The following is a 15860-nucleotide window of genomic DNA, read 5'->3' as shown; positions in this document are numbered from 1 at the left end:
GCGCACTGGTGCCCGTGCCAGGCTTCATGGTCATTGTAGTCTTTCTTGGGTAAACACAACGTATTTGACTGCTACTCTTGTCCGTTGGCAATCCTACCCCGCCCCCCCCTCCCCCCTCCCGGCGGGTCGGCTGGTCCGCAAGAATATTGTCAATATTAAACCGGTCTGCAGTGCAAAAAAGGTTGGGGACCCCTGTTATAAGTAATAAAGTACTGCAATGGGAACACCCAAATTTAAACCTAACTTTTGATAGAATATGTGCAACATTCTTCATTCTACTTGAGATCGCACCACTTACAACTTTTTTCCAATGTGAACTGCTTCCTGGTCTCAACTTGAAATAGAAGACTCAGCTTCTCTACCTCCACAGCTCATTTTATGGAAAAAGTGGTGACTGATATGTAGTTAAGAGCAGGGGTCCCCAACCTTTTTTGCACTGTGGACTGGTTTAACATTGACAATATTCTTGCGGACCGGCCGAACTGATGGGGCGGGGGGGGGGGGGGGGTAGGTTTGCCAACGGACAAGAGTAGCAGTCAAATACGTTGTTTACCTCGAGAAAGACTACAATGACCATGAAGCCTTGCGCAGGCACCAGTGCACATGCGTCACCTGCGCATGCGTGTACCTGCCAATTTTTTTCTGCAAATTGTTTTTGGTCATTCTGTTTGGGGGTGGGGGTGGTGTTAATCACAGCTGGAATATAGGTGATTAGTGGCTAATACACTCAATTTCGTTTCTAAAAGCGTTTATCTAACGAATTTAATATTAAACACACAACACATATTTTCCTCGCATGAATATAGTGATAAGTCAATTATCAGGGGAGGACAGGGGAGCTTGAAGTAAGTATTGAATGAACTTCCAGTAAAAGTGGTAGAGGCAGGTTTGACATTATCATTTAAAGAAAAATTGGATAGGTATATGGACAGGAAAGGAATGGAGGGTTATGGGCTGAGTGCAGGTCAGTGGGACTAGGTGATAATAGTGTTTGGCACAAACTAGAAGGGCCAAGATGGCCTGTTTCCATGCTGTAATTGTTATATGGTTATATAAGTAAGTCAACAGCATCATAACATTTTAAGTAACGTTTGGATATTAAACACACAGCACATATTTTCCCCGTATGAACACACAAAATCATCGCAACACACCAATATCGGTGAATGGGAGCCCTGGGCTTGTTTCCCTACAACAAGATGGTCCCATTGAGGGGTGATGGGAGACAGCGATACTCGAAGGGGGTTCCTTATGTCCAGTCTATTCCGTAATTTAGTTTTCGCTGCATTCATTGCAGAGATATGTTGAAAATGGAAGCAATGTTTTCAGTGCTTTCGTGGCTATCTCAGGATATTTAGACTTGACTTTGATCCAGAATGCCAGTAGAGATGTTATGTCAAACATACTTTTCAGCCTGCCGTCATTTGCAAGCTTGAGGAGTTGATCTCCTTCCCGTGCTGACATGGATGACGCGCGGGTAATGACCTCGCGTGCGTTCAAGCTCAACAGTGCATGACAGGGAGTGAGGAAAGGTGCAGCTGACTCATATCGCCAAATCATATCGTTTCCTCGTGGCCCGGTAGCACATGCTTTGCGGCCCGGTGGTTGGGGACCGCTGGTTAAGAACATTGATTCTCAGGGAAACCTTGACTCCTGTTCCAAACTCCATATCCTAAATTTCCATTCTATTTTCGTAGTTTCGTATAAGGTCCCAGAATGTCACCTTCCTTTGGATGTTCCTCCATTCTAGCTAACAGGACCCCTGCCATCGGTCACAATACAGGCAGTCCGTAGATATGGTTCTGCTCCTGACAAGTGTGTGCAAACATATGTGGGAACAGTGGTCTCCTGATTACCTCAATGACATCATGAATCTTAGTGCTCCCAACTCCACTTGGCCTAATCAAGCCCTGTTTGTTGCTGCTAAGGACGGAGGGAATGGGGAAAGAAGGCAAATGAAAATGCTTCATTTTTTGCCAGCAGAAGATGTCTGTAGACCTACAGCAGCTGGCTGGTCTTCCTTAAGCTTGTTTGTAGATTACTATTGTAAGTAATGCTGATCTCCAGACGAGGACTGGAAGAGATCTGACTAAATGAAATTTTTCCTCACATAAAACTAAAATAGAGTGGATAGTTCAAAGTAAATTTATTATTGAAGTACATATACAACCCTGAGATTCATTTCTCATGGGCATACTCAATAAATCTATAAAAGAATAATAGCAATAATAGAATCAATGAACAACTGCACCAACTTGGGCATTAAACCAGTGTGCAAAGGACAACCAACTGTGCAACTACAAAAACGTAGAAATATTAATAATAAATAAATAAACAATAAATATCGAGAACATGAGATGAAGAGTCTTTGAAAGTGAGTCCATAGGTTGTGGTATCATTTCAGTGATGGGACAAGTGAAGTTGGATGAAGTTATCCTCTTTGGTGCAAGAGCCTGATGTTTGAAGGGTAATAACTCTTTCTGAACCTGGTGCTGTGTGAACTGAGGTGCCTATACCTTCTTCCTGATGGCCTGGGTGGTGGGGGCCCCTGATATTGAATGCTGCTTTCCTATGACAGAGCTCCATGTAGATGTGCTCAGTGGTGGGGAGGGCTTTACCAGTGATGGACTGGGCAGTATCCTCTACTTTTTGTAGGATTTTCTGTTGAAAGGCATTAGTGTTTGCATACCGGGTTGTGATGCAGCAGTCAATATACTCTCCACCACACATCTGTAGAAGTTTTAGATGTGATGCCCAATCTTGGCAAACTCCTAAGGAACAGGCCTACAATCTAAATTAGTATAATGACAATCTAAAATTAAAACATAAAATACTGAAAGTTCTCAGCAGGTCAGCTAACAAGTGTTAATTAATTACTTAATATAAAACCTTACATAAGCACTAATAGAGCAGATAATAGTGCAAGGTAATGGAAGGTATAGAATAAATGTTAACATGGTTCAAGAGAAATTAAAAGGAAAGTTAAGAGAATACTTCAACCTTTCATGTGCTAAGTAACACTATTTCTGAAAAAAATGTCTTGATTATTGTAGCAAATCATTTTCTATGCTATTGTCTATTTAATACTTTGTTTTTGTTTCAAAACAGTAATTGACAACTGTGCTAGCGAGCCATGCCAAAATACTGGCTTCTGCCAGAACCGCATTAACAACTATACATGCATCTGCACTAAGAATTGGAAAGGTCGAGATTGCAGTACAGGTATAGTAGAAGAAATATTTTACTTAATTAACATTGTATTTACAATTACTTAAACAGAAATCCATGCAGGCAACAATATTAGAAATGCTAATTTTAATAAGTACATTGTTATTTATTGTAAAACATGGCATCATTGAACAAGAAAGATTTAACAGCCTGGAAACAGGAGTTTCTGCACAACCTCCAAACACTCAATTACTCTAAACCTGCATTAATCCCATTTTTATTCTTCCACATTCTCATCAACAATCCCTTGACTCAGCCACACACTAGGGGTAGTTTATAGTGACCATTTAATCTACTGACCTGCATGTCATTACGATGTTGGAGAAAGCCCATGTGGTCACAGAGAAAGCATGCATGCTCCACACAGCCTGTACCCGAGGTTAGGATTGAACCCATGTCTCTGGCACTGCGAAGCCAGATGATATACAACTGTTTCTGCACATTATTAAGCTATAATTACTCGTCCTAATCAGTATTAAACATAAAATAACACAAATCAAAATTACTGTAGGATTAAGCAATTCAATTTCTAATACATTGGCCTAAAATGTTAAGGATTTCACTTCATTGGTGTAAGTGCTATACTGAAAACTTCACCTTCATACAATAGATTAGGTCATTTATGTAACAGGGGTGGCTACCGGTGCCTCAAAGAAAGTTTATTTGGCAGATGACTTAGCCTCAGCCAATCAGCACTTCAAAGCATGATCAAAACTCTACAGAGGACAAAACTGGTCAATGTTTAAAATAGTTTCATCATCACCTCAAGCCGCTCTACTTAGAGAAGAAAGTAAATTCTCTCTCCACCATCTAGTAATTTATTTTAGTGAAGGATCTCAGACTTCAGAAAGGCTTAATTTTACTTACATTCAGGATTCAGTGGGTTGATTCTGACATAATGGGAGGAATCTGCAGAGAAGGTTTGTTTTCCTGTTGGAGACAGGCGGATAATTCACCCATGACTTCCTCATCCAGATTGTAAGGTTCAGTCTTAATCTGACATATTTGAAGTGGAGGCGAGGAGAAATAGGATTGTATCTTCAATATCAATTGCAATCATCATATTAGAGAAAATGTAATCCAAGTTCAATCATCTGAGCTTTGAATGTACATTTCCGAGTCTGATCACATCATTGAGCTGAAGGCAGAGCCCAGTTAGAAATATTACCATATTTAATTCTCAGACGAGTAGGCTGAAGGTTTCTAATTCAGATGAACAAAATTATGAGAACTTGGTTAGTGTAGGTAGGGAGAAACCTTTCCGCTTGAAGTTTATAAGTAAATGGCAAAGGTAAAAGTTAGAAGTAGGAAATTTCAAGGAAACTTCAAGAAGGTTTTATTTTCACTCAGAGGGTGACTGAAATCAGAAGTGTACTTCCTGATGGCTTAGTGCAGGTTTTAGATGAGCACAGTAAAGGCCATGGGTTGCATGTTGGGAAATGGGATTAGTAGAGATGGACACTTGACCATTGACATGGACATGGGCTAGTGTGTGCGTTCCATCCTTTATGGCTGTATGCTCTAGGGAGTGAAATCTTCATGTATTTCTCTTTCACGCATCTGTTGGGTACATTTTCTTGTCAAAAACAATAACGTACAGCATGAAGAGCTCTGAATCTCTGATACGATGGAAAGTAGTTAGTTATTATGTTTCTATTCTAAAAGCAGCCTATCATAAATGTGAACATGTCTGACTGTTTTGGCATTGCTCTGAAATCAGTAAATTAACATCCCTTATCTATCCTTTTTGGGAATGGATGTGATTTCTCGAACTTCTGTTGTAGCATGAACATCGATCGCTCTAACTTCGAATAGTTTCACCCCCTTCCCCCTACTCTCTTCTCCCATTCTCAGTCTGGCTCCCCTCTTATTGTTTTTCTCTTCACCTGCCTATCACCTCTCTCTGGTACCCCTTCTCCGGCTCTATCTTCCATGGTCCACTCTCCTTTGCTATCAGATTCCTCCTTCTTCGGCCCTTTATCTTTTCCACCTATCACCTCCCAACTTCTCAATTCATGCTGCTCCCCCCATACACCTATCTTCTTTCTCACCTGGATTCACTTATCACTTTCCAGCTTGTACTCCATCCCCTCTCCCCACCTTCTTACTCTGGCTTCTTCACCCTTCCGTTCCAGTCCTGATGGAAGATCCTGGCCAAAAACATCTATGGTTTATTCCTCTCCATAGATGCTGCCTGACCTGCTGAGCTTATCTACCATTTTGTGTGTGGTACTCTGAATTTCCAGCATCTGTAGAATCTCTTGTGTTTGGGATATGGGACATAAATATTTTGATCATTACTTTTTCTGACCTTCTATTGATTCATATATTAAACATAAATCAAAGTATTTTATCTTAACATTTTAAATTATTCAAAGCATTATTTTCCAATTCAGATGTGGATGAGTGTTCCCTTAAAACTGACAATTGTGACCGGCGTGGTGGAACCTGTACAAATACAATCGGATCTTTCATGTGCTCCTGTAAAGAAGGGTATGAAGGTGATGGAATCACCTGCAGAGGTACAGTTTCATTGGAAAATTAACATAACTATTGGAAAGCAATGTTTTCAGTGTTTAAGTTCTTGATAGCAGGTATTTTCTGTAAAGAGTAATTTCTATATACTGAAGAAATATCTGCATGCAAAGCTTTCCAACATTTTGGTTTTGATTATTCAAATTATAAAGTTTTGAAGTGGTTGTCCCAAAATGTACCCTAAGTTAAACGGGAATAGGAGAACAAGTAAACAAAATAATGCAGACAGAACAGAGAGTCAGAACTTACCCTAAGTTCCTGGAGTTGTGTGACAAAAGCATATCTGCAGTGCCACAGTGCATTATGCATTCATTTATATATGCTATACAAATGATCCAAATTGTATGCTAGTTTTGTAATAAAGTAACCAAGAAAAGATCATTTAACAATCATTACAAAAGTCATGTTTTCCATGAAGTTCCATTCAAGTACGGTTCAACAGGAGACCACTTCCCTTTATTCAGCAATTCATAATTAATTGTGTCAGCAATTAAAAATATTAACATTAAGTAAAGGTTTATTGTTCGATGCAATTTTATAACAATTATGTAATGGTGAATGCAAAAACATGATGGAATACTCAATGAGTCAATTACGATCTTCGGAGAGGTTGCCTGACCTGCTGAGTTGTTTCTCAGTTTTCTATGTTAATTTAAGATTTTCAGCATTTACCATGTATTGTTTCTGAACATATTTGTAGTTGAATTTAAATGGCACAGTTATCTAATTTCTTTCAAACAGAGAAACGACTGTTTAAATATGGACCACAATACGGAGATAGAAGAATCAGTAGAGTGGCACTGGACTTAAATTCTCCAACCATCGACATCCCAACTGGCTTTCCATTCGATGACACCTTTTACTACAGATTATACGTATGCTTGAGATTTTGATTTTAAACAGTTACTTTTGCAATGCAAACTGTACTGTCATTTGGCGGCCTAGTTATATATCAGCTCAGCCAACGTACTCAGTGAATCACAATTAAAAAACAAATATTATTCCAAAGCATGATTAAATCTTAATTTTACAACATAACTCTTTCCCTTTGAAGAAATGAGGTCAGTAGAAGAGGCGGCAGATGGCAGAGCAGTCTCTCCTGTTCTCATGGACCTCTATCTTATGCTTGCCCAGTGATCCATTTATTATCGAGGTTGATTTATATAAACCACACAAAGATAGAGCATATATGATTGGCACAAAATATGGCAACTAGACCATGCACTGATCCGAACATTAACCTTAGCCTTAGGTAACAGAGATTTCCCTGTTCTAAATATGATCTAATGGCATTTGAAATCGATACATTCAACCTTTCCTGCGCCCACAGGCAATGTGAAAGAGTTACCCAATATCTTACTCAACTTCTATGTTTCTCTTTCTGTCTATCCATGCAATTGTCCCCTTGTCAATTTTCAATCTATTTCATGACTTATAGCTTATATAAAATGTTTCCAGCTTTTTCCAGATTAAAAGGATGATAAATAAAATTAATTTTCTCCATTTGCATCTTGGAGATTCAGGCAATTATTTTTAAAAACTGTCCTTTAGTTACATCACTCCCTATCTGTTGTAATAAACACTGCATTTTACTTCCAGCATCTCTTTTAAATCTCCCAAAATTTATCTCATCTGAAATAATGTTTGCTGCCGGATATCTAGAAAAATACAGCAAAGTGAAATGACAGGAAGAAAAACAAAGTAGTGGATTGCAACTGGTTTATTTGCTGTAACATTCCCTTAATTAATTGCAATATTTTGCAAAGTAAGATGATACGCATTGAGTTCACTAGCTCCATCAGTAGAGACTCTAATGTTAGCTTCTGCTGTGTGAATTCCCAGCAAGACAGCAATTGCTAGGGAGGAACAAAATGATGGTGGTTAGATTCCAGTTGTGGACAATAAGTAATTAACCAGATGCCTTTCTGGCCCTGTATGGATTGACCTCGAGGTAAATTTGCAGCCACTGCTCAAGTGGAACATGAAGTCAAAACTACACTTGGCCTTTAGTGATTTTACTGGTTTCATCCATAGAAAAGACTGGATGAGTGTCCTTTCTTGTGCTGGCAAGAAAAGGACAATAATGGCTGTGTAGTAACAAAATTATTTGAGGGGTTTTAACCACCTAGAGCAATGTAAGCTATTCCTGTCTTTATTCATAGCAATAGTAATTCTGATGGTTCTTTAGGAAGTATATCTCAAAATATCATGAGCAATGATTTTTGTTTATTTACATCTGAAGCAAAATGGTGTAACAAATTGCCTTTGTATAGTTTTCAGATAATGGGCTGATTACATTTCAAAGAAACCTTTATGTACAGTATATCTACTCAGCTCCATTCCGGGCATTCTCAAGATTTTACTATAGAGTACCATCAATGATTGCTGTTTTCTGGGATGATGCAGACATGACAAGAGGAATTGGAAATATATACTACCAGGTATGGAAGAACAAACTTCACCTTTCAGTGGAAATTGTTTCTATAACTATTTGAGTATATGTGAATGAGTCTGCTATGCTTTAAAACTTGCTGTAGCTCCCCTTAGAATATATATATATATATATGTATGGAAGAAACTATTACAAAAAACACTTTTGCCTAGAAGTAACACTACATTCTAAAGGGTTTGGCAAAATAGACTCTTTCTGCCATTGCATCAAAGTTCTGCTTCAATCAATAGCTTTGATTGTAAAAGGAAAACAGACATTGTATAGTTTTGTAGTCCTTTGTGTAACACAGTTTTTGACTAACGAGGCTGGGCTGAAGGGCTGCCATTGGCACAGATCAGCAATAATATTGGCATTATTGAGGTACGTTTAGGATGGAAGGGGTTGGATGGGCACATGATCTGAAGTGGAGGGTGTTTGGAAGCAGACTTGAATATGTCTTGTGGAGAAGGAGGATCTCAACAGACACATGCATATAAAGGGGGAATAGAATCCCAAAATTGGGATAAGCAAGGCATGTCTTGGTGTTGAGGAGAGACTTCAGAAAGTAGGTCTAGTTTCCCTGGAGTGGAGGAGGTTAAGAAGGTACATCAGTGATCCCCAATCTCCGGGCCGCAGACCGATACATTGCCGTGAAGCATGCAGCGGTGCAACGGTGGCCGGAACGCACCCAGCACATCTTTAAGAAAAAAGCCGAAATAAACAAGCTAATTGATTAGGTGCCGCCCGGCACATAAATGTCGGCCCAGATCAGAAGCAATTGCCTCTGTTGCACTGCTGCATGCTTCGTGGCAATATGCCGGTCTGCGGCCCGGAGGCTGGGGTCCACTGATTTAAGAGATGTCTGGGTGAGCACTTGAACCACATAGAGGTAGAAGGCTAAGGGCAAGGGCTGGGAGATTGGGTTAATACAGATGGCATCCCCTGATTGGCATGGACAGGCTGGGTTGAATGGTTTGTTCCCATTCTGAAATGGAGAGGATATTTTGTGGAAAAATATAAGGGTTTTCTTTGTGAAATTCTATGACGGTCATGATATAAACAAATTATTTCTTCTTTTGGTGGATTTGTTTTCCCCATACCATCCTGAAAGCAATTTTTTTCTACTAGAATAGTAGTGCAGCTTGCTAAACTTATTCCTTCAGAAAATGTCACCTGATGATTGGAACGAACTAGCTAAACAAGCCAGACAGTGACGTATGTATGTTGAACTTCTAAAATTCTGTTCCACTGATTTAAATAGAAGCAAATTTCAGAAGCACCGTTCAGCATGCTTATGTTATTTCACTGCGCACTTAATGCTATATGAAGCATTAGGCTGTTGTACATTATTTCTCTCATGCCATATATGAATTGTTGATCACAATAAATTAAACAGAGTTGACAGTTTACATGTTTCATAAAATATTTCATTACATTATGTATAATGTAGAGGTAAACTAACAAAATTTTTAACAACATTTCAGTCATTTGATTTTCAAGAAAGGCAAGATAATCATAGTCAGAATTTCCAGAAAGACCTTGGAGATCAAATCAATGCGTCGTATGGGTCAGAACTTGGTATCAATTTTCAGCCTAAGTGGGCACTCAGGATCACCTGGGAAAATATCCTTCCTTTCACTGGATACAGAAATGTGGACCTTCAAGGGGTATGTACTCACCAATTTCATTCCCATTTCTGGCTATATTTAAAAATTGTTTCAGTGAGCTCAGATATGCCAGAAGGGAGGGAGACCTGCACATCACCACTGAGCATACACAAGAACATAAAGGGCATGCATTTAAAGCGAGAAAGGGCAAATCAAAGAGGCAATGTTTTTATATAAAGAATGGTGGGTACCTGGAATTCACCGCCCCGGGTGGTGGTAAAGGCAGATATGTTAGGCACTTTTAAGAGATGTTTAGACAGGAACATATGAGGAAAAATGAAAGATATGGACATTGTGTATGCAGAAGTGATTAGTTTAGTTGATCTTTTCCTTACAAATTTAATTGGTTCAGCACAACCTTGTTTGCCGAATGCTGTGTTCCTGTGCTGTACTGTTCCACGTTCTATAAGGAATGGCAGCAGGAGTAGCCATTCAACCCACACCCCCCTCAGCCAATCAAAAAGATCATAGTTCACTTTAGTGCGATTTTCTCAGTAAAGTCATATTCCTTAATATCCTAAAATTCATTAACTTCTGTTCAACAGCCCAACCTCTGCAGCCCGTTTTGGTAGAAAATTTCAAAGTTTCACTGTTCTCTGGATGAAGAAGTTCTCCTCATCCCAGTTCTAGATGGCCAAAGCTTATTTTTAAAACTGTTAACATTGGTTCTAGGTCTCCTGAATTCTAATATTTCCATGTGTTTTAAATAATACAAGCAATCAACTTTTTGTCACGAAATACTAATAGTTATTCACTTCCGATAGTTTTGTTTAGATATCTCAGAGATATTTAAAAACTCTTAAAATCAATAACAATTTTCACACTTGCCAAATCTTCTCACCGCCTCCCTCACCATTTTGACCATGTCAGCTGCCAAAGCTTATCAGGTCATATATGGAGGGTGGGGGGCCTCCACACGATACTGTCTGCAGACCAGCTTTGTTTAGCCAATGCTGCTGGAGCTGAGTGTGCTGAGGATATCTGCTCAGTATCCGATTCCACACAAGTGGAGGTGTGCAGGCACCATGCAGAGTGTTTCTGGGCAGCAGGAATCTACTAGTGAACTAGCTCATCAGCACCTTAATTATGCATTAATGGAATAATAAAGATGATTCTTTTTTCTTTTTCAGACCAATACATACCAAGCAGTCTTAATAACTGATGGTATTTTCTCCTTCTGCTTAATTAAATTCCAAGATGGTGGAATGAACTGGAAATTTTCAGCAAGACCTTCCCTGCAAAATTATGCTCTCATGGGATATTATAGGTATACAGAACACAATCTGTAATGTATATTAAAATAGAGAATTCTGAGATATATACAATTAGCACAGGCATGCATTTTCAATATTAATGAGAGTGACATTATCAATAAACTAGAATATTTCTTTACTAATCTGAGGGTATCTTCAGGATTTTCACATGTTTGATTACAGGAACTTTGAAGCTGCTGTAAGCAATTTAAAAAGATACTGAAAACCGTATTCAAATATGTATTGAACCATATAATGTCCAAATGAATCTAGAATACCACAAGGGCATGGGAAATTGGGTTGATTACCCTGTACTTATGAAATAATTACCTAAAGATCCTTCACGATGAAGGGAATCAGGCCCTTCAGCCCATCACATCCATGTTAACCATAGTACCCATCAAGCTAGTCGCCAAGCTTGGCCCATATATCTCTAAACTTCTCCTAACAATGTACCTATCCAAACATCACTTAAATATTAATATTGCAACTGTCTCAACCACTTCCACTTGCAGCTGATTCCATAAATGCACTACCCTCAGCGTGAAGACGCTGCTCTCAGGTCCCTTTTAAACCTTTCGCCTCTCACATTAAGCCTTTGCGCTCTAGCTTTTAGTTCCCCTTCCCTGGGAGGAAGACTGTGTGAATTCACCCTGGCTTCACTGCTCACGCAGGGTGTGGATTCACCCTGGCTTTCTATACCTTGCTAAGGTCACCCGTCAATCTCATATTCTAAAGAATGAAGCCCGAGCCAGATCAAACTCTCCTCAAGTCCTGCCAACACCTTCATGACTCTTCTCTGCACTTTTTCCTATAGCAGGAGAACAAAACCTGTTTACAATATCCCAAGTCTGGTCTCACCAAAATTCCATACAACTGCAACGTAACATTCCAACTCCTCTACTCAGTGCTCTGATTGATGAAGGACATTATGCCAAGTTCCTTCTTCACCACAGTGTTGACCTATAATACTGCTTTCAGTGACCTAAGTTCATGTACTCTTCAGTCCCTCTATTTCATAACACTCCACAGGACCCTACCATTCATTGTATAAGTCCATCCCTGATTTGACTTGCCAAAATGCAATAGTTCATACTTATCCAAATTGAAACTAATCTTCGGTCTACCTATCTAATTGATCAAGATCCCTCTGTAAATTTTGTGACCTTAACTGTCAACAAAATCATCTATTTTAGTATTGTCCACAGACTAAGTAACCATGCACTGTACAGTGTGTGTACATCCACATCATTTATGAAAATAACAAAGATGGCAGCACACCATTAGTAACAGTAATTTAGTGCTAGACTAAGACAACTGTGCGGCTCCAAACAGTGCTATCTGAGGTCATTCTGGCCCTCGGCCATTAGGCTCTATGGTGAGTCAACCTATAGTGATGTACCCCTCCTGTTAGACTGTTTGAGGTAACTTTTTTAAATTCTTTCTTACTTCTCTTCCAGCATTTGTATATCTGTGCACTTGTAATGCTTCTGTGACGCTGTAATTTCCTTTGGGATCAATAAAGTATCTATCTATCTAATAGTCACAAGTCTCTAGACTGAAAAGCAGCCATCTACCATCACCCTCTACTTCCTATCATTGAGCTAATTATGAATCCAATTTGCCATGTCTTCCAGTATCACATACAATCTCACAGTCCAGATTATTTTACCATTGTCAAAGCCCTTGCTAAAGTCCATTTACACAACGTCCACTGCCATACCCTGTTCTCTCATCTGGATTATCCCCTCAAAAACTATCCCTTCAAATTGGTCCATCACAATTTCCCATGCACAACTCAATGCTGCTTATCCCTAATTAGACCATGTTGATAAATGTTGATTCTTCCTGTCCCTCAGAAGCTCCTCCAGTAAATACTCACCACTGAGGTCGGAATCACTGGCCTGCAGTTCCCTGGCTTAATTTTTCTGTCTTTCTTAAATAACTGTACTAAATTGAGCCACTGGTGAAGTTCTGGAACTTCATCTGTAGTTAAAGACGAAGCAAATATCTATGTAAGGATTTCAGCAATATCTCCCCTAACTCCCCACAAGGTTCAAGGATGCACCCGGTCAGGTTATTTATCCATCTTAATGCATTTTAAAGCTGCCAGTAACGCCTCCCTGGTAATTTGAATGCAATCCAAGACAACATCACTTACTTTCCTCATTTCTATAGCATCCATTATTTATCTGATGAATAGTAATGAGAAATATTCATTCAAAATCTCACCCATCTTCTGTAGCTCCACTCATTGATGGTCCTGCTGAACTTTAAGAGGATCTATTCTTACCCTAGCCACACTTTCACTCTTTATCTAACTATAGAATCTCTTGGAATTTTTCTTAACCTTGATTATCAGGTTCATCTCATACCCTTGTTTTGCTGACTTCCCTCTGAAATGTATCCCTACACGTATGATCATCGAGGGATTTCACTAGTTCTTAATTGCCTCCTTCCTTTTCCTGACCAGAGCTTCCATATCTTCCATCAGCTCTGGTCTCCTGAACTTGTCAGCCTTGCCCTGCACTTTAACAGCAACATGCTGTTCCTGGACTCTTCAGATCACACTTTTTAAAAATCTCATACTCATCCCCTCATCCCCTTACCAAAAAAAAAGCCTCACTCAATCAACCTCTGCAAGATCCAGTGTCATTCCTCTAAGACTGGTTCTGCTTCAGTTTAAGACCTTAACCTGTGGACCCACACTATCTTTCAGCATAAATATTTTCGAACTAAAATGGTTTATGGTCATTGGACCCGAAGTGCTCCCTGGCTAACAACTCAGTCGTCTGGTCTACCTCATTCCCTAAGACGAGCTCAACTGTTACACCCTCTCCCTTAGGCCACTCTGTTTATAGATTAAGGGAACTTCTTGGATGCATTTAATAAGTACCATCCCATCCAAGCCCTTTGCACTAAAGGAAGCCCAATCAATATTAGGGAAGTTAAAATCTTCCATTAATTTGCCCCCAACATTCTTACAACTATCTGCTGTCTCTCTACACATCTGCTCCTCTAATTCCTATTGATTATCAAGGCACTTTTTATACTTTATCCTGTGAGGTTAAATGGGTAATACTTAGAAATAACAACTGACTCCTTCTTGTTTCTATGTTTTACACATTTGGCCTCACTGGATGATCGTCCAGGAGTATCCTCTCAAAGCACTGTTGTTATGTCCACTCTGTTAAAGAGGTAACTCCCCTCTTCCTGTGCCCATACCTCTGTCACACTGGTAGTATCTGTATCCTGGAACATTATACTGCCAATCGTGTCCTTCTCTCAGCTATGTTTTGGTTACAACAATAATATCCTAGAAATAATCCACACCATGTGTTCTGCCACCTTACCTGTTAAGCCTCTTGCATTGAAATCAATGCAATTTAAAACAGCATTCTTTCCTCTCGCCTCGTGTTCCCCACTATCCTGAATATTAAATATTCCCTTGCTGCTTACAGAATGATCTCCCAACTTCTGCCAGCCTCTCCATTGCTCATGATCTATCCCTCTGCCAATCTAGTTAAAGCCTGAATTCAGATCAGAAGATTTGCCAGGCGTTTCCCCTTTGATTTTAATAGAAGAGAATGGTTGTCAGAGACCAAGAGAAGAGAATTTAAATTGCTTATTTATGAAGTGTTTAATTATATTATAACATACATTAACATTTAATAAATGGCATGTGAATTTAGATTTTTCAAATTGGTTACATGTTTTAAACTTTTCGTGGAATATTCCAAAATATTTGTAGGAGATCAGATTATCTGGGGATATAGCGTAACCTATCATTTGATTATTTTGTGATCTTGAGAATGGGGTAGTCTTGACAATTTCAGAGGATGTCAAATTTACAATTGCAATGATAATGAAGGGCATTTCACAGAAGAAATCCCCCAGCAACTTCTGCAAGTTGATGCTGTTTTCATCAAAGTTTATAGTGACTCCAAAATCCTGGCCATTGTTGTATTTGTATCATTTGAGGTGACAGAGAACAATTGAAATAAAAATCTAACTTGTGACTACTATTTCTTGGCATTTAGGCCCTTTACCAAAATGAATTATTTATCCGGAATATTCATTCAATTGAACTTTCGTCAATCCTTTTCTGCTTGGCTCACGTTCATTGTATAATAAATTGATACTATTTTGCTTGCTTCTATTTATAGTGAATCTACATCCTTCTCCTTTAATGACCCTCAGACCAGATTTTTTGTACCACCTGAAAAAATCTACCGTCCTGATAAATATCCTGGACATAAAACAGGTGAGACATGTTAATGGTAAAAATAAATGCAACTGGGTCCATGGATACATCACTCTTCTAAAGCAGGGGTCCCCAACCTTTTTTGCATTGCGGACCGGCCGAACCCGGGGTGGGGGAGGGGGGTAGGGTTGCCAACGGACAAGAGTAGCAGTCAAATACGTTGTTTACCTCGAGAAAGACTACAATGACCATGAAGCCTTGCGCGGGCACCTGTGCACATGCGTCACCTGCACATGTGTGTACGTGCCAATCCGGGGGGGGGGGGGGGGCGGTGTTAATCATGACTAAAATATAGGTGATAAGTGGCTAATACACTCAATTTCGTTTCTAAAAGGTTTTATCTAACGAATTTAATATTAAACACACAGCACATATTTTCCTCACATGAATATAGTGATAAGTCAATTATCAGGGGAGGGCAGGGGAGCTTGAAGTAAGTGTTAAACGAACTTCCAGTAGAAGTGGTAGAGGCAGGTTCGATA

At 39.4% G+C, this 15860-nt stretch overlaps 1 protein-coding gene across 1 annotated transcript in view; it reads left to right on the top strand.

Annotated features, from left to right (window-relative positions):
* The window catches only part of LOC140197010 (uncharacterized), a 227344-nt gene that overhangs the window by 92776 nt on the left and 118708 nt on the right, over positions 1-15860 (top strand). Inside the window, exons 38-44 of the mRNA XM_072256942.1 lie at positions 3109-3222; positions 5625-5750; positions 6505-6638; positions 8037-8204; positions 9679-9861; positions 10992-11128; positions 15281-15378. Coding sequence (XP_072113043.1) covers positions 3109-3222; positions 5625-5750; positions 6505-6638; positions 8037-8204; positions 9679-9861; positions 10992-11128; positions 15281-15378 — 960 coding nt within the window. The remainder of the gene's footprint in view (positions 1-3108; positions 3223-5624; positions 5751-6504; positions 6639-8036; positions 8205-9678; positions 9862-10991; positions 11129-15280; positions 15379-15860) is intronic.

This window comes from Mobula birostris, chromosome 4 (assembly GCF_030028105.1).
Source record: "Mobula birostris isolate sMobBir1 chromosome 4, sMobBir1.hap1, whole genome shotgun sequence".
NCBI classification, from domain to species: domain Eukaryota; kingdom Metazoa; phylum Chordata; class Chondrichthyes; order Myliobatiformes; family Myliobatidae; genus Mobula; species Mobula birostris.
The sequence above is the reverse complement of the archived record's forward strand: the minus strand, read 5'-3'. Positions and strand labels throughout refer to the sequence as shown.